Source organism: Falco cherrug, chromosome 4, assembly GCF_023634085.1.
Source record: "Falco cherrug isolate bFalChe1 chromosome 4, bFalChe1.pri, whole genome shotgun sequence".
NCBI classification, from domain to species: domain Eukaryota; kingdom Metazoa; phylum Chordata; class Aves; order Falconiformes; family Falconidae; genus Falco; species Falco cherrug.
In genome coordinates, this window is record NC_073700.1 from 43760771 (window position 1) to 43782583 (window position 21813).

A 21813-nucleotide genomic window follows, 5' to 3' on the forward strand; every position below is an offset into this window, starting at 1 on the left:
CCAGCTCCAGGGCTGGTCCCCGCTGGGGTCAGGGCTTCAGGAGGGCTAGAGTGCTGCCAAGGTCGTGGTGACAGAGGAAGCTTCTAGCTTAAATTTCACATCACATGGTCCGGCCTGGGGACTGGGCCATGTGTGCCAGTTCTGATATTTTGTGCTCATGTATAATGACTTGCATCATGTGATGTGATGCAGCTTCTCGGAGCACTCTAACTATGGCAGCGCAGGCTTTGCTGGGTACACATAATGCAAATTCCCACTTCAACACTCGCGGTATCCTCCTGTGAGTCGTGAGGTGTAGAAACGCTGTGGGCTGCTTGGTGTTGGTAAGGAGCAGTAGTGTGTCCACTTTGGGTCCTCATTGCACGAAGAATATGTAGTAAATGGAGAGGATCTGGGATATTGCAGCAAGGACAATTAAAAGTGTCATGAGAGGTGTAGAAAAACCTGACCTAAAAGGAGAGATTTTAAAATTTGGGCATTGTGTTGTCTAGAAAGGGGAAAGCCAAAGGCAAATATAGTGATGCTTTCAAAAAGGTTTAACATCATGTAAATGAATCTATGCCATGGCAGTAAACTTGTGTGGTATGTTAATTATTTCTACATCTTAACTGCTACTGCAGTTACCGATTTCTGGTCTGCACTAGTTTCTCTGATGCTGTGACTTCATAGATAGTTGCTACAAAATTAATTTCAAGTAAATAACCGTAAGAAAACATCTTAAAATGTTACTTAGTAACATTATTAACATGCTAATGATTTAGCAATGTTATTTAGCAAAATGTAAGTTCCGTCTGCAGACTATGGAAAAGCAGGTTCTGTATTATCCGATTTCTATGTGTGCCATGTAGCGCAGACTCACAGGCCTCAAACCGTTGTTATGTGGGTGAGACACAGCCGTAGCTCTCGTGCATACCTGGCTTAGTCTTGTAAATATATTTCTAATAAACAAGCAAGAATTTATGAAAGCATTACTCATCACAGGCAGAGTGGCTCCTCTCCAGGTTTATCCCTGAGGTCGTAGTAACAGAAAGCAGTATTTATCAGACACATGTTTTGTCCTTGAGTTTTTCATTTTTGTGTTCAGTTTTGAAAACCCTTTTATGAAAGCAGCTTCAGGGACATGGCTGTTCCTCACTGTCCTTTGTATCCATGAGTAAAAATATCTAAGAAAATAGAAACCAATTTAGAACATTTTGGGTTGTAGTTTTGCAAGTGCTCTGTGCTGAAACTGTCACTGCTCAAAATCAATAATTTATATTTTTTTCTCTCTAGGGAGATTGAAGTCCATGACAACACTGCCCATACCAGAATTATCAAGTTCAAAAATGAGCTGGTAGGTAAGCACTATGATTGCCTCTCTGCTGATGCTTCGTCAGAGTTACGCCAAATTTGATAAAGAACAGTTCTGGAGACTTGTGCATATTGACAGTAAACTAAGCACAAAAAATATAAATTTTAATTACATGTAATTGATACAGTAGATAATCATCATAACACGTAGTCTTTGGGGGGGACAAAGCACCTTATATTGAATAAACAGTTACAGCCCCTCTTTAGACCAAAATACAACTTGAATAACCATTCTGACCTACCAACAGAATTTACATATTTTCTTTTCAAAGATTTTACAAAACCTAGTGTAAATAATTAATGACAGTTATATTGGCTTGTACAGCAATTACACAGTTTTGATTCTAGACAACAGACCACGAGAGGAATATTTGTCAGGAAGAAAACAAAATGACTCTGCAGACTAATCAAAGGTCAGTGACATTTCAAATGGCAAGCAAATATCAAACATGAATCAATACAGGTTTCCTTCAATTTGTAGCGCTGTTATTATTTATATTGTTAGCATGGCTTTACGTGCTGTCAGCCCTTAACTGTGCGTGTGGGTTTGGTGGCGGGTCCCGCCAGTGTCCCCGCACTGGGCTTCGTGGCTGCTAGTGGTCCCGTCAGGCCTGCGGCATGGGTGGCTGTGTGGGCTGGGAGTGGGGTGAGCGCCGCAGGCTCCTGCCCCTGTACCCAGCGCCCCTGCCCCACCCAGCTCCAGCGCCACGGGGGTCTGCTGGGAAAAACAGAAAATGTGAACATTATCCATATGGCAAATAACCGTCCTAAGCGGTTAGCTGTACAGATGGGGAAACCTCCTGTCTTACTAACCAGGGGACAGAACTGAGTTAATAAATAATTAAATTAATTATGGGGGTGTGTATGGAGGTGCATGTATGAAAAAAACAACGAAAAGAACCAGGTATGACAGGATGACCTTGGCGGCTGCAGCCTGCGGAGGGCATCTCCTCACGAGTTTGCAGAGGCTCCGCTGGTTCGGCGGATCGGGACGCGGCTCCCGCCGGGCCGCAACAGACACCTGCTCCTCCCGCCCGCAGCGGAGCCACCCCCAAGGCCGCCGCCTGCGCGTAAACGATTCCGTGCCTGCAACGCTGCCGGGCGCGGCGCGGTGGGGAGTGGCGGGAGCGCGGCCGCCGCCCCCCGCTCCGTGCGCTGTCCGCGCCAGGGGCCCGATCCTGCCGCGGGGTGCGATCCCGCGCCCGGCGCCGTTTCCCTCCGCTAAAAAGAACTGGGAGAGCTCCCGCTGGCGCGGACAACCCCGAGGCACGGACGGGGTTCGAACCCGTGATCTTCGGTTTACGAGACCGACGCCTTACCACTTGGCCACCGCGCCTGCGTTAACGGTGCCTCCCGACGCCCTTCTACCGCTGGCGCCACTCCCGCGCGGCGACGCTGCCAGCCGCCCTCTCCCCTGCGCGCGCCGCCAGCGGGCGGCCGCCCCCGCCGCGCGCGCCTGCGCCTGCACCCGGCGGCTGTTGAGCGGGGGGGCGCGCGCGGCCGTGGCTCCCTCAGGCGTTGAGGCGGCGGGTTCCCTTCGGCGGGCGGCGTCTGAGAGAGGCGGCCGAGGGGAGTCCCGCTCTCCCGGGGGGCGGCGGGGGGCTGCCGCCTTCGCCTGTGGAGGCGTCTGCAAGGGCCGCGCCCTCTTCCCGCGACGGCCCGGCGAGGCCCCGGGGCGCCCCCGCCTGTGAGGGCGGCCGGGCCGGGCTGCGGTGGCCGGGCGCTGCTCCCGCCGCGGGGGCTTCTGCGCCGAAAGGCGGCACCCGCACACCGGCATCGCGGTGGTGCCGGCACCGATGCAGTCGCCTTCGGACCAGTAAGAGCCGCTTAGGGAAGGGGAGAGTGAACCGCGGAATAAAACTTTTCTCTTCCGAGAGAAGGAGCAGAAATGCAAGACCTTGGGGTAATTAAATGGTAAATACCGCTTAAAAGTCACTAAATGTCTGGCACTTGTTCGCTATAAAAACTTCGTGTTGTGAAATGCAGAAAAGGTACTAAAATACGTGTTTTTCTACATTTGGTCTCCTAGATACTTACAAGTGTGACCAGGAAACAAAGCTTTTAGTTTTCATTTACTCTTCATTGTGGAGATCCCTTCAAATTCCCTATGAAACTTTTGCTGGATACCCAAGTTACATTCCACCTTCCTCGATGGAAGGGATTTTGTGCATTGACCTGTGGGGTTGCTGACCATAGCTGTGATCAGTCTTATTTTCTTTCTTTTTGGGGGGTTGGGTTTTTGGGATTTTTTTGTTTGTTTGTTTGTTTTTTTGTGACAGAAGCATTTAAGTATGTTAACAGAGGTACCTTTGTGGAGGTTGAGATTGGAGTTGCCAGTTTGGTGGTGGTGTAATGCAGGTGTGTTAGAAGATTAATCTGTCTGTATCCTTTTGGGATATTCTTCGAACTGTCATCAGGAAAGCTTATGCCTGATGGCTTGACTGTATGAACAAATTTCGGTTCTTTACAAGTTGCCATTTATCAGAGCAGATAACGTGAATTAGGTTCATCTGCAGTAAATCAGTCAAATTACCTCACTGGATAGTCTGCCCATGTTAAGCATGTTTGCTAAGTACCCCAGGACAGCTGTCCCAGAGGTGACTTGCTCTGTTTTTCCAGTTCTTATGGGCATAACTGATGGCCTGGCCAGCCCCAACGCTTGCTGGAGTTTATCTGCTAGTGTTCATCAAAGGGCATACCCTCATCTGGACTATGGAAAGCTGGGAAGCCAGAATGGTGCCGTTGTACTCTGCTTTTGTCTTGATCATTGTGTCACTGCAGCACTTCAAAAGTGTAGGAGTGGAAATTGTCTCAGCTCTCACACCTGTTACTTTTTATGATAAGGAATGACCTTGGAGGGCCAGGTATCTCAGCTGGCTCAAGAAGAGTTACTCTTAGTATTACCAAGCTGGCAGCAGGAAGGACTTAGATTTTAATAAATCATGTTTGACTGATGCCTTTCCATTTCTAGCCACTAGCTCAGGGGTCCTCAAACTTTTTAAACAGGGGGCCGGCGTGTGGATGAAGTGGCAGGAGGCCATCTGCAGCTGCTCGGTTTCCCCCCCCAACCCCCGGCGGGGCAGGGGGGTTCTGTAAATACCAGGGGCTGGATTGAGGACCCTGGGGGGCTGTATCTGGCCCGTGGGCTGTAGTTTGAGGACCCCTGCGACTAGCTTGTTACAAAATATGCTCTTTTATGTGCCATACTTGCCAGTTGTAAGTTGTCATCACAGTACTTGTGCCACTCTCAGCCAAGTTTTTCATTTGTGTTCTTGTATCTCTGGGACCTGAGAACTAGTTCTGTGGTGGGAGGAAGCAGAGAGGACTAATTGAATTATATGTGGAATTCATATGAGTTGTATCTCTTCAAATACACTGCATTTTTTAAATAAATGTATTCTGTTGCCATCACAAGTAGTATTTAATGCTAAAGTTCTTCCTTAACTGTATTAGGAGATTGAAAATTCAGTTTGAAACCATTAAGATCTGAGTAGATTAAGTGGAAATAACTTGACTTGGTTTAAAAGAAGTTGCCTGCTCTCTGAACCTAACTTCCTCAATGTGTCTGGAAAAAGCGTTTCTGTCTAAACAAAGTGCTGTTGAATGGTGAGCCAATTTATCAAAACAATGGTTTTTTTAACTAAAAATGTAAATTTGATTTTAAAACATGTAATTGCCCGTGGTGTCTTTTGATGTCGGAATACTTTTGTTTGGAAGTGTCTTATGCTGGTCATTACCCTTGTTCAAGCCCTTCTTCTTTATGCTGAATCTTCCTTATGTAGTGGTCTCTTCTGACAAAATCTTTTTTAAAACACAACATGCATTTCCTAAAGGAAGGTCTTTAGACTCCAGTGCTGAAGACATAATGTCAGAGATTTTGTTGGAAGGAGAAAATAATCACCAGATTTTTTTTCTTCCTTCCCTGAGCTTCACTCTTATGAGATGGAGGTTTTGCTTTAGGAGATGGCTTTTATGTCTGTTTCAATGTACAAAACTAGGCCTTCCTACAGATCTCCATGATGCTTTTGAGGATGATACAGGGGAACAGTCACGTTTATGCAGAATTTGTGCAACTGTATAACTGAATTTATAAAGACTTGCTATGAGGTAGCTGAAATGCTCCTCAGTTATCTATTACTTGAGCTCAGATTTTGTCCTAGGTCTATGAAAGAATGTTTCTGTTTGTTATTTTAACTGCTAATCAACAGCAGTTGTCTTGGAGGGATTCAAGAATGATGCAGTGTTACAGTAGAGTGGCCCTGCAGTCCTTTTTCTACAGGGAAGACTGGGGACTAATCTTCAGGTAATTTTTTTTATGTGAAGGGAAATATTTCTTAGAGCTACTCTATAAATTTACGGATAAGCACTTGAAGGAGAAAAACTACCTAAACCCTAGCTGTTGCATCTCAGATGCTGCTCTGTTACTTTGATTCTCTTTTAGGAAGTTCTCAGTGGGGTTGTAGGCTATAGTGTGGGTTGTGGGGAAATCTGCGTTGACTTCTTTGCTATCAAAGAAGCATCTCTTGACTTGAGAGTACAAATATTCTAAGAAATATGTCACTCTAGCAACATTTATATAGTACAGAGCAAGCTAATGGGCAGAAGTAGAACGTGGTTAATAGCAATGTGTAGAACACGGTTTAATACATTCTGGTTTTATTGAAAACCAGGGTTTAGCTTGTGGAAGAAGTTAATTCAGCATGATCTCAAGCTTCATCAGTCCATCTTGTCTTGGAATTTACATCATAATCTAGTATGAACACAGTTTGGGAGGGAAGGTTATGTGTTTATATTTCTTGGTCTTTGTAAAACAAGCAAAATCCCAAATTGTCAGCTGGCACCAAACCCAGTGCTTTATCTCTGTATTCTAACTATAAATTCAGTAATGCACACATGCAGAGTCAAAAAGTGCTGCACTTGTTTTGCAATATTCGTGTTTGGTGTGTGATATCCGAAGGTAAGTTTGTGGCATATATAGCCTACAAACTTGTAGGATGGTTAAAGTTCATAAAGAGATATTTCATGAAATCTTCAGGGCATATTAGTATGTTTAAATTGTTCATTTTATGGGTACTACTTACTACTGTATGGGTTTTATAGTATTTGGCTGAGTTCTGATGTTATCAGTGTAAGAACAAACTTTAATAAGGAAAGGGTAGGTGATCTAGTATGGGGATTGCCTCCAACAAGAGAAGTATAATAGTAAACATTTAAATGAAGCAGCTTTGTCATGAAAAGAAGCTTGTGCATGAACAGCTCATAGCTTTTTCTCCTGAAGAAATGCATGGAGGTGTTCTAGAACATAAGCTGAGCAGAATACAAAAATCAAGTACAAAATCCCACAATCTAGCACATCTTGAAAACCATGGTAGAATTTGGGAAAGTTGTGAATGAAAGTGGGTGTGATCTTTCCTGTGTCAGAAATAATTTTCTAATCCTTTCCTTGCCTTATAGTTCTGCAATTTTCCTTATTTTCTCACAGAATAGCCTTATTCTTTGTACTTTTTTAAAATTTTTTTTAATTGTTATTATAATTACAGGTAGCTCCTATTAAGAAAAATATGAAACAAACACTATTTCCTTTCTTGTTAAATTCAAGACTAGTACTGTAAATGATAAAAAATAATTGCAGTATTTTGTAGCTGATAAGAATGCCCATGTAAACTTACTTGGGGATGATTTCTGTATCTGTGACAATGTAACTCAATTAGGAATAGAAGTCTGTACTGCAAGGTGAAATACACCCAGTAATCTGCAATATTTTAATAGTTTTTGATTTTACTCTGAGAGGCCTTAAAGGTTCATTTGCCTAAGTGAACAAAATGTTGCATTTGACTCACAAATTAGGTTAAACTAGCTGGGGAATATTCAGAAGCTTGCTTGATCACACAGGCAGGGCTTTCTAGGAGATGTATCTATGCGGCCAGATCTGAGCGGCTCAGTAGAACCATTCCACCGGCCCTCTCCAGCAGTGAGACAAGAGGTTCACGATAGGAACATGCACCTCTCTGGACTGCCTTGCTTATTCTGTATTTTGAGGTGCCCTTTTTATCTCCCTTGGAGTAAGAAAGAAACTTCAGGTTTTCCATCTTCCTTTTTCACCATGGCACTGAGAGTCAGAACGCTTACTGGAGCCCCTGTCTCCCTTGCTGTTGGTTTTATGCATTACTTCAGTGTTGCAGCTTGTTCCCTTCTCCACCAGCAAACAGTGTGGACTAATCCAAGAGATTATCCATAGAGAATTGTGCTAGAGACCTGACTCTCTGTGGTTGACAAAAAATACATACTAAAAATCATACTCTATTTTTCCAAGTCTTACCATAGCATCTCAAGTTTTGATCAGTTTTTCTGTTTGATGGGGATGGGTTTGAACTAGTGCTTGTTCAGTGATCTCTTTAGTACCCCGACATGGTCAATACATGCATTGTGTAACTTCAAAGTCCTCTTCTGTGCTAGGCTTCAGAAGACTTTTTAAATAAGGTGTTTTGCTCTTGTGAAAAACAGGCAATGTCCAAAATTACTTAGTATGTCTCTGAAGTTGTTAGTATGCAGTCAGAGCTTCTTAAGTTTGTGCTGTTAATACAGGGTTACTCTCTGGGTAGCCTAGGAAAAGTACTCCCTCACAAACTGTTCATACCTTCTAAAACACACTGTGGCAGGAGAGGTCTTCTTGGACACTTAGTTTCTTAAGATTGGACTGAGGCAAAGAAACAGTCATTTTTCATTCAAATAGTAGATTGTAGACGTGTAGGGCAGGTAAACTTCAGCAGCTGCACATCCTGAAAATGCGGTGACTAACTACAAAATAAGGACTATATGGCTTATGAGCTATACAAAAAGTTGACACCTAAACACCTGAGAGTTCAGGAAATCCCTATTCTTGCAGATTTTGGCTCTGATTTTGAAGACAAACCATCATTCTTTTGGAGTGAGTCTCAGTGCAGATTTCGTTCTTACTCCTTTTTTAGAGAAAAGTACTTAGAACACAGGCTAGATGTTTCTGACTCCTAAGAGTCAGAATTTTTGTTGATTACTATTAATGGTATTTTCCACTTTTAAGTAATAAGCACAGACAAATGAACACAGTTTTCCTTTTTTATTTGAGACACTTAGCAAAAATGCTAAAATATCAAACATTTTCTCAGTAGCTACAATATTGCCACTATGTACAAAATATTTGATAAATGTAGTACACATATAAAAATACAGTATGCATTACATATATACAGTACAATGTGCAAAACATATGGCATTCAAACATATGGAATTGATTTTAGGGGTGCAAACAGCAAATACAAAGGCATCATGGTTTCTTATATAAAGGCCCTGATTGCCATAATTTGCATTTAGTAAAGTAGTGCTTAAATGAAGAGGGCCCTAGAGACAGGTGTCTGTCTTCTCCTTTTCACAAAATGAGATGCTAAGACATAATTACGACTATGAAAATAAGAAGAGAAACACCTACTAGGGTTAGCGTTATTTCTACTGCAAGCAGTACTGTGAAGAAAAATCCTATCTGGAAAAGAGACTGTGCTTTTACTTAATACAAATTTCTCGAGCAACAAAAACAAATCTGTACTGTTAAACATCAAAAACAGCTTTGAAAATATCTACATCCTTATTTTTAAAAAAGTATCAATAATACTTTTGGGGATTTAATTTCCTATGCTTCAAAATACAAAGCGCCTCCTTTGGCAATATAAATGGCAATGCTTTGGTTCCTATTTAAATTTTTCTATTATTACAATTTATTTTAGGCTGTCTTTTGAATATTTGAGCTGTATTTTTTTTTTTATATAAAAATAGTGTGATTATATAGTTATGAACCATTCCCTGCTTTTTATTAAGAATTTGCTCTCATAGCCAGAATGGCTTTTTGGCTAGATTTCTACAAATACATTTATGCACTTTTAACTTAAAACGTCTTCATATTCGGTATTGGACACTGCAGAATGATGTAGGTGTGTTGTACACTTCATTCCTACCAAACTGGTATAAAAGGAATATTTCAGATAACTTCAGGTTTTAATGGATGCTTTTTATTGGCCATGTATATAATATATGCAACTCCATTCCACATATATCACCTAAACCCCATCTGTAGTATAGTCTAGCATTCATCAAAAGGTGATTTAATAGACCACTATAGAAAAAGTTTTAACAGAACATGTACTAGAGATAAGTGGGAGAAATTTTTTTCCAGTTTTAATAGAATCTGCTTCGAGTTTATAATACACTGAAGATGCCATCTAAATAATATTTGTTTACATTGGTGAGTTTTACGATGTTTTGATTACATAATGCCCTTCCAGTTAAATGTATTCTGTGATTGCATTTTCTCTGCCTTGAAAACAGTTGAGCAGCATGTGCTTGTTTTCCAATTATGGTGCCTACAGTTTTCAGGCATCTGAATGTTGGATATTACATAACAGAAGTTTAATACTGAAACTTCTATTTTGATCACCTGCTTCCTTGAAACACCTTGGAAAGAAATTTCAGTATTAAGTACTGATTATTTCTAAAAGCTGTGGCCTCAGCTTTTTAAAGATCTGATTCTGCAAGCCCACATTGCTGTATTAGACTCTACATTTCTGTAGAGAACAACTGCCATAAATTCATTTTATTCTCAGAGAGAACTGCTAAATTTATGACAATGATTTCTTAACTGTTTATAATGTTAAACAAAACTTTGCCTCTAAACTTTCTTGCCTTAACAAATGCTGAATGGCACTACAAGTGCACAACAAATACCATTTCTGTATTAAATGATGGATGTGACTCCTCTTAATTAATACTAGCCTTGTAAAACATATGTCTGAGCTCTCTCCATGTCTAGAAGTGTGAACACCAACTTCCGATTTTCACACTGATAAAATGGTATTCTTAATTAATTTGAAGGATCTACTAACAACGCATTTGATAGAATGTTCTGTTAGTATACTGCAGCCATTAAATGGCAAATTTAGTGCCAGTGCATTTCTTTGCAACTGTTCTCTTAATGAGAAATATTAATTCTGTACAGTCAGACTGCACAGTCATGATTAAATTTCGAAGATGTATTGTATTTGTGCTACAAAAATTGTCATGTAAAACATGCACACACAAAAGTCTAAGCAAAACCTATTTCTGCCGTAACAGGCATATATAACTATGGCAAATATATCACATTTCAGAACAAAGTCTAAAGCAAACCATTATATATAAGGTTTAATACACAATTCTGAAATGTACAAAAATGTAATCACACATTCCTTTCACTAGAATATTTGTACTTCAAAACCTAAAATGATCCCTTAATTTTTTTACTTTTTTTTTTTTTTTTACTCCCCAACCCCACCCCATCCCCAATAGACTTTTAGAGTAGAAATCTATACTGTACTGATAACAACACATCTCAACAGTCTGGGTTTATTTCTGCACATAGATTCCTATAGATTACTTAACATTCTACATTGCCAGTAAGGATAGTTTTATAGCAAGATGACTTTGCCAGTTTTAAGCTCTATTTACATGCACATCAAAAATGACAGTACAGTTGCTCTAGGTTAATTTGTCTTCTAAAAATTAATTTACTTGCCTCTTATTTACAGAAGGCAGGGTCAAAAAGGGGTAACTTCTAACCACATATGTGGTACAATATCTGCTGTATCACACATAATACATTGACAGTACTGCAGAACACTAAATTTCATTTGAAGTTGTTCCTATCAGACCAAGAGTCCTTAATTCTTATTCTCGTAACAGCTGAGGGCACTTAGTATCTCAGAGTATTAGCTCCCAAGATAATATAATGAAAAGGAATGCAAAAAGTTGAATGTATTTGTTCAGTGTTATTGAAGAGGCCTATACCATCAAATTTTAAGGCAGACAGTCCACATTAGTACTGTACTCAAGTAGTGTAGGCACAGCAAGAAGGAATAAGGAAATGTCTTTGAACTTCATCTTCTCTTGTGAAAATCTTCATAGATTGTTTTTCTTTAGTTAGTTTCAGATTAAAGTAAATCCTGGCCTGTAAAACTACTGAAGATATATAATGATTTAAAGTGCTGGTAACTGATACGATGCAAACATACAATGGTAGTTTAAACCCTGAATCAATGATATAATCCACTATTTTATCTGAAGATAGTGGAATTCTGTAATATTAGTAAACCAGACTGCACTGTATATCTGCAGACATAAATTTGCAGTTAATTCTGCAATGGCTTTTGACAAAAATATTTTGTTTGATGTTAACATGATTGTGTTGTGTGGGGTTTTTTGTGTTTTTTTTTTTTTTTCTTTTTTAAGTGTGATAGAGGTTGCTAAATACTGAACAGCTATTTCTGTTTTCATTATTTCTTTGATACATATCAGTACTCTAAGGAATACACAAAAGCTTCAGGGAATTTTTTCATTAGCTCCTACAAAACTTTATTTTTGAAGATTGGTGGTAATGAGGGAATTCTGCAATGAGATCAGTTTTCAGACTAGAAAACATACTATGTTTCCGTTGATCAGGAAATAGGGAACTGTTTCCCTTTATCTTAATGTAGGAATTCCCTAATAGAAAATAATTCCAATTTTAAGTCTGATTATCAGCCTATGACATCGATGGCAACATTTAACAGCTATTACCTGAGAGACAACCACAGAATTTCAGAGTATTTTACTTCTATTTGCATTTTTTTGTTTTTTCTTTCAACTGCTTTCATAATAGACCGTGAAAAAAACAACTAAGGGCTTTAAAAAAGAATATTTTCATGTGCTATCCTATGAGGTAAGAGCTTAATTTTTGCTATTATCTGTTTCAGGTATGAAATATGCCTTCTTATCACAAAACAGTACATCCCAATACTGCTACTTAGGATTCTTACGAGCACCTTCTCTGTTTATCTTCCCTGATGTTATGTAGTGGTAGACAAAGTTGTTCAATAGATAAAGTATTATTAAGAAGTAATGGTCGTCCTGTCAGTACTGTCCCCTGCAACTCCGTCTGATCCTACAAACATCTTTTATTGAGGGCATTGGGACTATTCTTGCATAGATGCTTGCAGGATCATAGTGCACAATAGCATTAATTAAATTTCTCTACTTCCTCAAACTGTTCTAATATGCTGAGATACTGGATTCTGTGATCTAACAAATATCCTCAAACAAACATAAAGTAGGGTATTTACTATTTCCATTATAGTAATCTCTTGTTTGAAGACCACTGTTCCCCTCTGTTCACAAAAATAAGCTATACAAAGTTAAAAGAGTATACAAATAACCGTCTGATATACACATTAAAACCTAGCTATTAAATCCAGAGCATTGCTATAGAAAATTCAGTGTTCTCAATATTACCTGGCATAGCTACAGTGGATTTCTTGCAGTTACATTTAATATCCCTTTGGATGCAGTTAAATTCTTCCCTCATGATTAAAGAATGGGGGAAGAGTTTTAAAAACCACAAAACCAAAATATAAAAACAACAAATTAAGAGACTAGATATACGAAATTTCACTGAACCAGCCAGTGCTTCTACTTGCCTTTGCCCTCACAATTAATTTTGAACTGGCTCAGGCTATCCACAGGAACAATGAAGTGCAGTGATACCTCACCCTCCCCCAAACACTTGCTCACTGTGTCAATACAGACAGTTGAAATCTCACTTTTTCTCCTCTCAAGTTAGGCAATGTTGTGTTGCTCATCTTAGCGTTACAAAGTCAGAGACATAACTTCTTTCTTAAATATTTGTGATGCATTTATCTTGGGGTACTTTTAATCAGTAAGTACAATCATCCTTTCTTGATCTGTGAAAGACAGCTTTCAGAGGGCCCTGATCGGCGTTACTGATAGGAGCATAAAACAATTCACTGTTGTAAACTTGAACATCAACAAGGAATTAGCTTCAAGCATTTGTTCTTCCAAACACTGCTGTCTTGATTTCTCTTAACTGCAATCAGAGTGGTATAATAATGGACCTCTGCTGTGAAGAGACTTGCAGGTTGTGTTCTCATTGGCTATAGCTTAATCCCAGTGCAACTGTAGATCCTGTGGATCTAGAAAGTCAGTGGAAAATACGCTGGGGGCAGTAGAACTGAGAGGAGTGAGTCCAGATGAGGAACTGGGCATTGTAATGTCTAGCCATTCCATATTGTCCAAATTTGTATCGGGAAGGTCAAGAGACAGACAAGAATTATTAGTGGTAAACTGTGGGTCAGATGTTTCCATGGGTGAATGAGAGTGATCTAAAATGCTGGAGTGATTAAGCAGATCATTCTGGAGGTCTTCAATTAAAGAAAATGACTCTCTGTCCTCATTACTGCTTGTCAGTTGAGGAATTTCATTACCTGACGGTAAAGTTTCATCCAAGAGGGCTTCAAGTTGGTTTTCCAAACTTACAGACAAGCTAGTTGTTGGTTCTAAGGACACAGGAGGAGGGGCCATTTGGATTTGTGGTGGTGGGCGGGATATCACTGTATTCACTGGCATTGTAGTGATGTTGGCTGTGACTGGTCTCATTTTAGAAATGGGAGATGGTTCCTCCTTTATTGGAAGGGAAATCTCTGTAATAAAAAAAACCAACCACAACCCACTATTGAATTCAGAACCGGTATTACAACTTCCACTCCTTTTTGCTCACTTTGAGATGCATCCAAAGTGAACTCAATGCAGTAAGAGTAATTTTGCTTGTTCTGGTAATGCTAACACTACATACATCCAACTAGGTCAGGTACTCTATGAACAACAAAGTATTTTCAAACAAGTTCCAGAGTTCTGCCTTCAGTAATACTTCAGCCAATTATAGTATTTATACTGATGAAAAAAGGAACAATTTTCTAGATGTCAGCTTTACCTCCTTCGTGTTTATAATTCTTCTGTTTAATTAGAATAATTATGGAACCAACACATTTCTCATTTAGAGAAGAGTACCTGAACAAATTTTCAGTTTCATCCCTGTTTAGTACTGTGTCCGCTTCAATGAATTTGAGAGTCTTAAGAGATCAACTGATGTGATTAGGATCATTATCCTAATGTGATTATTCCTGATTCTAGAATCTAAAACTAGTCTTCTGTTAAGAAGCATGTAAGATAGTGGTAGTTACAAAAAAAGAAAATAAAGCAAGGTAAATTCAGATTAATTCTAATAGGTGAAGAGAGTCCAAAAATAAGATTAGACAGACCAGAAAATGCAAATAAATCCTCTAGCACAGGTGATATTTCTGCCAGCAAAAATATACTGGACAATGTATTTTGCACCAGTTTCCCAAGCAAAACCCACATCCTTAAAACCTCTAAGAGCATCTATTACATTGATTGCTTAGTAAAAGCAAAGCATTACTAAACAGAGCCTCTTACTCTCTCAAAGTATGTTATTAACCTAAAGATTTTTTAGTGTAGAACTTGCTTACATTAAGTGCAAGAGCCCCAAATGTTTTACTTTAAATAGAAATTATCAGGAAACATTTGGTTTTTTTATTGCAACTTTGCAAATATGGAACATTTGTTACCTTTAGGATCAAATAGGTTTAGTAACATAGCACTTGAAGCAAATATTTAAGTAAGCACACCAGTGTTTCCTACATCCTCTGTTCTAGAGGTAGAACTTCTTTGAACTACCCATGCAATATTTTAATAAAAGCACTGAAAGCATTTTTAAATTTATCTGGAGTTGTTCAATGCACAGGTCACTTATCTCAGTCTGTCACTGTCTACTCTGTTTTCTTCAGCTGACTTTGCAATTTGCTTTGAAAAAGACAAAATACTTTGATATTTAGAATATGTCTAAAAATCTTCTATTAGCTTACAATCAGTCACTTCTGTCCTAGTAATCAGTGCTGTCAAGATCCTTGTATGACAGCAGTACAAAACATAAAGTTAATTGAATTGCTTGGCACCAGAACACTTTCCAGTGTTGTAATGGCTTCTTAGTCTACAAAGCCTAATTACGCCTGCAAGCTGCCTCCTTTTACTGCAAAGCTACTTTTTGTATTACTTCAATATTTCAGTTTCTTTGAGAGCTCCCTTATTTCAACTGACATAGAAAGTTGTTACTTATTGACGTCTCTATGTAGTTCATACATACTTTTTCTAGTGAAGTAGCTCTGATGTTTACAGTTGACAATACATGATTATATTTAATGAAATTTTAGTATCAACGTGCTTTGATTCTTACCTTATTCTATTTTTTGTATAATTTTAATATACATTATATGGACTTGCTCAACTTTTCCAAGTTTGATAAATAACATCTGTGCTAACCTAAGGTGTTACTTTAATTGTTTGAATGCTGGGTGCATTATTGCAAAGGTCTGCCTGGGCTAATTTACAAGCAGAGGAGCTCCACAGCAGGTTGACTGTATGTGTTTTGGTAAATGTTTTCTTTAACAGATAATTATTGCAAACTTTCAGAAATACTAGTTTCATCCAGGCTGGATAGCTTCTGCCTCCTCTTCCTGGAAGAATTCTTTTCTTTCGTTTCTTTAATTACAGAGCACTGAGTTTTTATTATCAGATTTTAAATCTCTACATCACACAGAAGTTAATTAGCTTACCTCCACTCTTGATGAGTATATCAAAAAGATCATCCATCTGCTGACTGTGTGCACTGGAAATCTGTGGTGCATAACAAAAGTGTTACTCTCTCTCAGGTAGTATTTTTTCCTAAGCTGACTGGTCCTAGCTTCTCTCAATAGAACGTAAGTACTAACCTATGATCAAGACTAAAATTCTTCATATGAATCTGTCAATCAAGAAAACAGAGAAATAGTTTGGAGAGACACTTGTAATCCCTGTAGTCAGTTTCAGTACAAAGAAATAGGAAAAAAATCTGAAAAGCAAGACAAAGATTTCATGAAGGCAACCTAGAGGAGAGGTGCAGAAAACTAGGGATAAGGAGAAGTACTAACCCTGGTTTATACCATGGTAAATATCTTAACTGCAGGACTTTGTGGGGTGCACCCTGAAATGCTTTCTCTTGGAGGTACCCTGCGAGTAGCTATCATGTAAATTTTATTTTATTTTTTTTTTAACAGGGGGAAGCTTTCATCAGCTGTTTATCTGTTTGGTTTGAACAGCCATCTCCTGAATATCTGAATCTTAAAAGGTAACTAAACCCCACAAACCTATTCTTTCATAAGCACTCTAGGAGAAGCCGAGACTTTTATGACAGTTTCAAAACTAAACAGTGTTTTAAAACCCTGGTAATACTCCAGAGATGGGAAGTAATTTGTCATCAGGATATCTAGCTCCTGAAAAGAGTTCAGTGGGGAGGCACTTTGCTAACTGTTGGTGAGAAAGTCACGTAAGATGGCCTGCGTGCCTTCACTGTGAGGATGTCTCACACATGCCAAGAACATCTGAAATGGCATTACATACCCATGCTTCTGCCTGAGAGTATGCCATCACAAAACCAGCAACCAATACTATGTTACTACAAGGTTTTTATCTTTTGGGATAGTTCTGAAATGCATGAGGTTAGGGATACTCAGTAGTTTTGTTGCAACTTTCCTCCAACATGAAGGGTATCACAGTAAACTCACAAAGCACTTTGTAGGAATATTCACCTACCTCACTAAATACAGACTCTTTCCAAGCAAGCATTAGGCTTATGTACATGTATGTTTGTCTAAGTGTGTATAAACACACAGACACATTCTCTCAAGTTTACTCACTTTGGAAAATATGCATGTATTTTCTCTCTTTTAAGTTTGAAGTTTGCGTATCATACATCCTTGAAACAAGTCAGTTATCGCTAAGTAGCAATAGCAGCATTACCCCAGTTATATATAATCACCAACTGGATAGTGGAAGACTTTTTTACATGTCTGTTGCTTTAATAAAAAGAATCATGAAACAGGAGTCCTGCAGTTGAACAGTTAGGAAAGTATTAACAGGGTATATTAGAAGATCTTGAGACCAAACAAAAAACTGAAATAAGCAATGGCTTTGATAATTCTAAAGAAAAAAAGTGTTTTTAATAGACTAAACAAGAGAAAAAAACACCCTACCTCACGGTGTGATGTCTGAATATTGCGGGTCTGTTTTATGGCCTCTTCATAACGAGGAGGATCTTTTGTCTTGGATACGGTGTTGTTGAAGAGGGATTGTTGAACAATATAAGGCTGAGCTTGAGATGGAGAGCCAGGCTGCATGAAATAGCAAAATAATAACTAAACAATATGTTTTAGTGAATTCAAGATATATTGAGTTCTATAGATTATCCTATTTTATCGTACCAATCTACATATTTACCAATAACAATAGCAGAGGTAATAAAGAGGGATAAAATAGTCTTTTTCTCACACATACATACATACATGATTAATATCTACAAATCTTTCTTCCCCCTTGAGTGAACTCCATTTGTACATAGTCACATGTTACTTAAGAATAGTAATATAAAACTGAACTTCATGGAACACTATTGGGCTAACCTTACCTTAGGAGTAGCAGGTCCATTCTGCACAGAGGGGACCTGATTACCACCAGTGTGAATGTTAGAGTTTGATGTTTTATTAATAAAAGATTGTGAAGGTGTTGTAACTGGTGCAGTCTGATACGAAAATACTGTACTTGATGTGGTAGGTGGAAAAACCTGTAAAGGATTAATATATCAGTCTTAGGTTGTGGTTCTGCATTGTTTGTTTGTTTGTTTTTAATTAATAACATCCAGTAATGACATTAATAAAGTTTAAGACTTTTTTTTTAAATACTTGCTTGCTTAAATTCCCCATTAAGGGAATGTTGTTTGTACCAATTTTTCCCTCCCGTGTAATAATTTGTCAATCTAGAACAGTTACTCTTTGAAAGAAACTTTTTGCTGTGACATGCATTCAATTCACTCCTGATAACTAAAAATATTTTTTTGTGATTTTTCCAGGAAGTGTAAGGCAAATTACATTCAGAAGAGTATGAAATAGTTTAACACAGTATGCACGATCTCCCCATCTAGTGGACAGTCAATAAAATGAACTTTTTTCTGGCCTGATACAAACCAGTCTATATCCACACTTGTCCCGTGTTGCCAGTTTTATGACAGAATGGTTTGGTTTGTGTCATATAATTCTAATTTATTTTAATTACATGTATCTGAGTAGTGAGGGAGAGGCAAAAGATATAACTGATGAACTTGGGTATCAACTTGTAAATTTGGTTACTGGTATATAAACTTTTTATTTCTTTAGCTGATAGTCCATATACTCATTGCAAATGATTCCAAGCGGTATCCTACTTAACATACTTTTAAGTTAAAGGGAGAGGAGGAGGTATGAATGCATAAGACTGTTCTTTTAAATTCAGATTTAAATACCTTTATGAACCTTACGCTCCCAGATACCTTTATGCTAAAGGTGCAACAAACCTTAGATTGGGGATGGAGATAAAGCTAGGATAACCTTTGTGGAGTACAGTCCATATACCAAATTAAGTTTGCTGTGAGAGGGTTTAATACAGTTTTTGTTAGCCACCTGAATCACCTGTGTGAAATTTGTTGTACTTTCCAGCTATCTACCACTGAGATGAATGGTTGTGAAGATGTCTCCTTGTTACTGAATGAAGAACAAGGGACATGTGGTAGCTGGAATGTGAAGACACCTCAAGTGTGTAGGAGAAAATAAACGGAATAATAAGCTGGTTTGCATAAAAATCTGAGCTACCTGAGAAAGTCTAGATGGATTCAAGGGACATCAGTTCTAGAAAACAACAACTTATGGAGGTGATCACTATTAGGAAAACCACCTTCACTAAAAAGCATTAAACTAATAAGTAGCATTACTCTCTCAGTTCATTAGCTTAGTCTGCCTGTTGAAATATCCAAATCTCATGAAATGCAAACAGCAGGTATAGATCTAATGCCAAATGCATGAAGATTGTCCTGATCTGTTGTATCACATCAGTATTTTACATTCTGATGTAAAAAACCAGTGCAATTATGCTGCCTGATTTCCTGTAGTAGTAGATGGGTAAGACAAGCAGCTAGGACAGGCAGGCTGCTGAGCTCCAGGATAGCCAGATACAGACTACAGTCTGCTGGGAACTAAGCCGTCTCCATGACAACTGATCTGAACAGGGGGAAAGACCAGAGGGTACAAATTTTGGTTTTCTCCTGCAGTCGTTTCAAGGAACTTCCAGACAGCAAGGGATGCAAACTGCTAGTCTCTGGCACAAGTACATGCCTTCAGGATGAACAGAAAATTTCTATATGAGATCTGTCAAATTAACAGGGTAAGATTAGCCCCTTACCAAATCCGGGTGAACCTGGATGAAACCTGCTTTTCGTATATATGTCAGTTTTGAATTCTGTAGTGTAACCTCAATGTCCATGAAATTAAACAGATTGAACAAGTAGTCTGAAGAGTGATGATGCTCATTTAGCTGTGTTCCCCTTTCTTAGTCAGCTGTCTAGAGAATGGCAGGGCATAATCATACATCTTCTAAGATAAATTCTTATCTGGAACAAGAGCCTTAGTAAAAGCAGATTAGAGGGCGCTGCACAGGTAGAAGCCCCAGATCACAACAGAACGTGGGCTTTATGATGCACTTGTGTAAAATGAAGTAGGAGCTTTGAAGAAGGCTGAGACATTTTGTAACTTGTTACATACCACAAAAGTTACCCTCTTCATCTTGAAATTTCAGTTGTTTCTGAATTATCCTTTCCTAGGGGCTGGCTGAAAAACCTTGTCCTAAGTAACAGGAGCCTTAGAATCAATAACACTGATAAAGAAGCAATAAATGTCCAAAACCAATCTCTTGAGTTCCTAACAGTAGAGGTCAGCCTGGAAGAGGCTCAAAGGTGGCGAAAACCTTTTCTTTTGGGATGACTGGTGCTGAATTGGCACTCAGTCATGCGCCCACTGCTGATAAACATATGTTTTGGACTGGGAAATTTGAGAGCTGAATATTTTGGTTGGACAGGAAGAAAAGGATCTCTCTGTAGCATTCCCTAGGAAGAGTTTTATTGTAGGTATGGTGGCGTTTTGACTCACTGAAATTGCTATCCTCCGTATCTGAATCCATAGCTTGCTTTCTAAGCAAGGATAAAATCAACAAGAAAAGTAGGAAAACTAAAAGGAACTCCTATAAAAGAATAAGTCTCTAAAGTCATAGGTAAAAGCTTTCTTTAAGAGCCTTCTACAAGGATATCTTCTATTTTGAGCCAGTGGCAAGTAAGAGAAACTGGAATATACCGCTTGTGCCAAGCATGAGGAAAAACATACTAACAGTGGTGCCGTAAGAGTACCACTAAGATAAAAAGTCAATAGTCTTACATATTTATTTGCAACTGGAAAATAAAGTCCTGCAGACTAAAATTTTGGAAAGAGAAGGAGTTACAAGCCCCATTGTATCACAAACATCATTTATGTAAGACACAGATGACACATAAAAGATTCTAAAAGCACTGCCTAGAATTAGATTACACAACTATTTATCTTAATGCTTACTGCTATCCACAAACCTTTCTGACTTGTTGGGTCTGACCAAGTGCGTGCTGCTTAATGGTATTTTGTTTTGATTGTGAAGTATGCATCTGAGGTGCTGTCTGGACCAGGCCAGAGGAAGAAATAGGAGCAGGTATTTGTGACAGAGTCTGTATTCCAGCTTGTGATTGAGCCTAAAGGATGAAGATAGAACATTTGCATTATTCATCATCTCACAGCAAATGACATAATGTAAAAATCTATTGCACAGATAGTGCAGAACAGCAATAGCATGTATTCTGGGAAAGATGGGAGTGAACCATGTAGAGGAGACAACATTTTTACTCTGTTTGTTTGGTACTGGTGAGTTCCCAGCTAAAAGGTGGTGTTTATTTTGCTAACAGAGTTTAAGAAAGATGAAGACAAACTGGAGAGGGTCCAGTGTAGAGCAACGACAACAGTAAGAGAGAGAGCAAAACCAATGAGAAAGGACTGTTAGAACTGGGTTTGAGTTACAAGACAGACAGAACTGATGATGTAAGAAAAAGGTGGGTTTTAAGATCACAGATTTTTATTTTTTTATATATATGGCAATTGGCAAGAACTGTGTCTAACCTCAGGAAAGACAATTTTAGCTGGTAGTTAGGAAAACCTTCTGCAATATCAATGAAGTGAATTACCAGAACGAGCTGCTTAACGTTGTTACAGAATTCTGGGAGGATTTTAGAACAATTTAGACAAGGATCTGTCTGGTACATAGCTACTAGGAATAGCTCTTGCACTGCAGACTGTGGGGTCCATCCCCATGAGAATTTTACAGCCCTCCTAAGTATTGCTAAATGTGATGGTGCACAGGCTAGCACCAAAGCCTAAGCTCACACCATGCTATAACAGCCAAGTACACGCTGGAGCTGAAAGAATTTTTTTTTGCTAGCACAATAGCCATGTGGGTGGCAGGGATTTCATATAGCTATGTCCCAGTAACACCACTGGGAAGTGTATGCTTAATCCTACCTTAGACCAACAGGTTATCGATCAGATTACTCTTACACCTCTGCATTTATAACCTGTCTTGGTT

The 21813-nt window shown here is 38.9% G+C and overlaps 2 protein-coding genes and 1 non-coding gene across 10 annotated transcripts in view; all 3 read right to left on the reverse strand.

The window, feature by feature from the left end:
* Positions 1–1434: 1434 nt before the first annotated feature.
* Positions 1435–3127, reverse strand: LOC114017290 (tRNA (guanine-N(7)-)-methyltransferase-like). Its single transcript, XM_055709872.1, has 2 exons — positions 2670–3127; positions 1435–2068 (listed from the first exon to the last, which is right to left on the reverse strand). The coding sequence occupies exons 1-2, from the start codon at positions 3125–3127 to the stop codon at positions 1873–1875; spliced, it is 654 nt and encodes a 217-aa protein (XP_055565847.1). The 3' UTR covers positions 1435–1872.
* On the reverse strand, positions 2615–2686 carry TRNAT-CGU (transfer RNA threonine (anticodon CGU)). The gene has a single exon. It is a non-coding gene; the product is annotated as a tRNA-Thr (tRNA).
* A 5304-nt stretch (positions 3128–8431) lies between the features above and the next one.
* MRTFB (myocardin related transcription factor B) overlaps positions 8432–21813 on the reverse strand; it is an 85386-nt gene continuing 72004 nt past the window's right edge. For 5 of the 8 annotated variants that reach the window (XM_055709865.1, XM_055709863.1, XM_055709864.1 and 2 more), the window contains 5 exons: positions 20774–20929; positions 17759–17914; positions 17328–17465; positions 15873–15933; positions 8432–13883 (listed from right to left, as the gene is read on the reverse strand). In XM_055709865.1, the coding sequence (XP_055565840.1) occupies positions 13345–13883; positions 15873–15933; positions 17328–17465; positions 17759–17914; positions 20774–20929 (1050 nt within the window). In that variant the 3' untranslated portion in view covers positions 8432–13344. Of the gene's footprint in view, positions 13884–15872; positions 16061–17327; positions 17466–17758; positions 17915–20773; positions 20930–21813 lie in introns of all 8 variants that reach the window. The other 3 variants (XR_008732157.1, XM_055709869.1, XM_055709868.1) reach the window with 3 other exon arrangements.

Bases quoted from the DNA above. Each gene is read 5' to 3' on its own strand.
- LOC114017290 (XM_055709872.1), bottom strand. From the start codon at position 3,127: ATGCCGGTGTGCGGGTGCCGCCTTTCGGCGCAGAAGCCCCCGCGGCGG. The intron at 2,069-2,669 runs GTAAGGCGTCGG...TGTTTTTCCCAG, and splicing joins GCAGGCGCGGTGGCCAAGTG to CAGACCCCCGTGGCGCTGGA.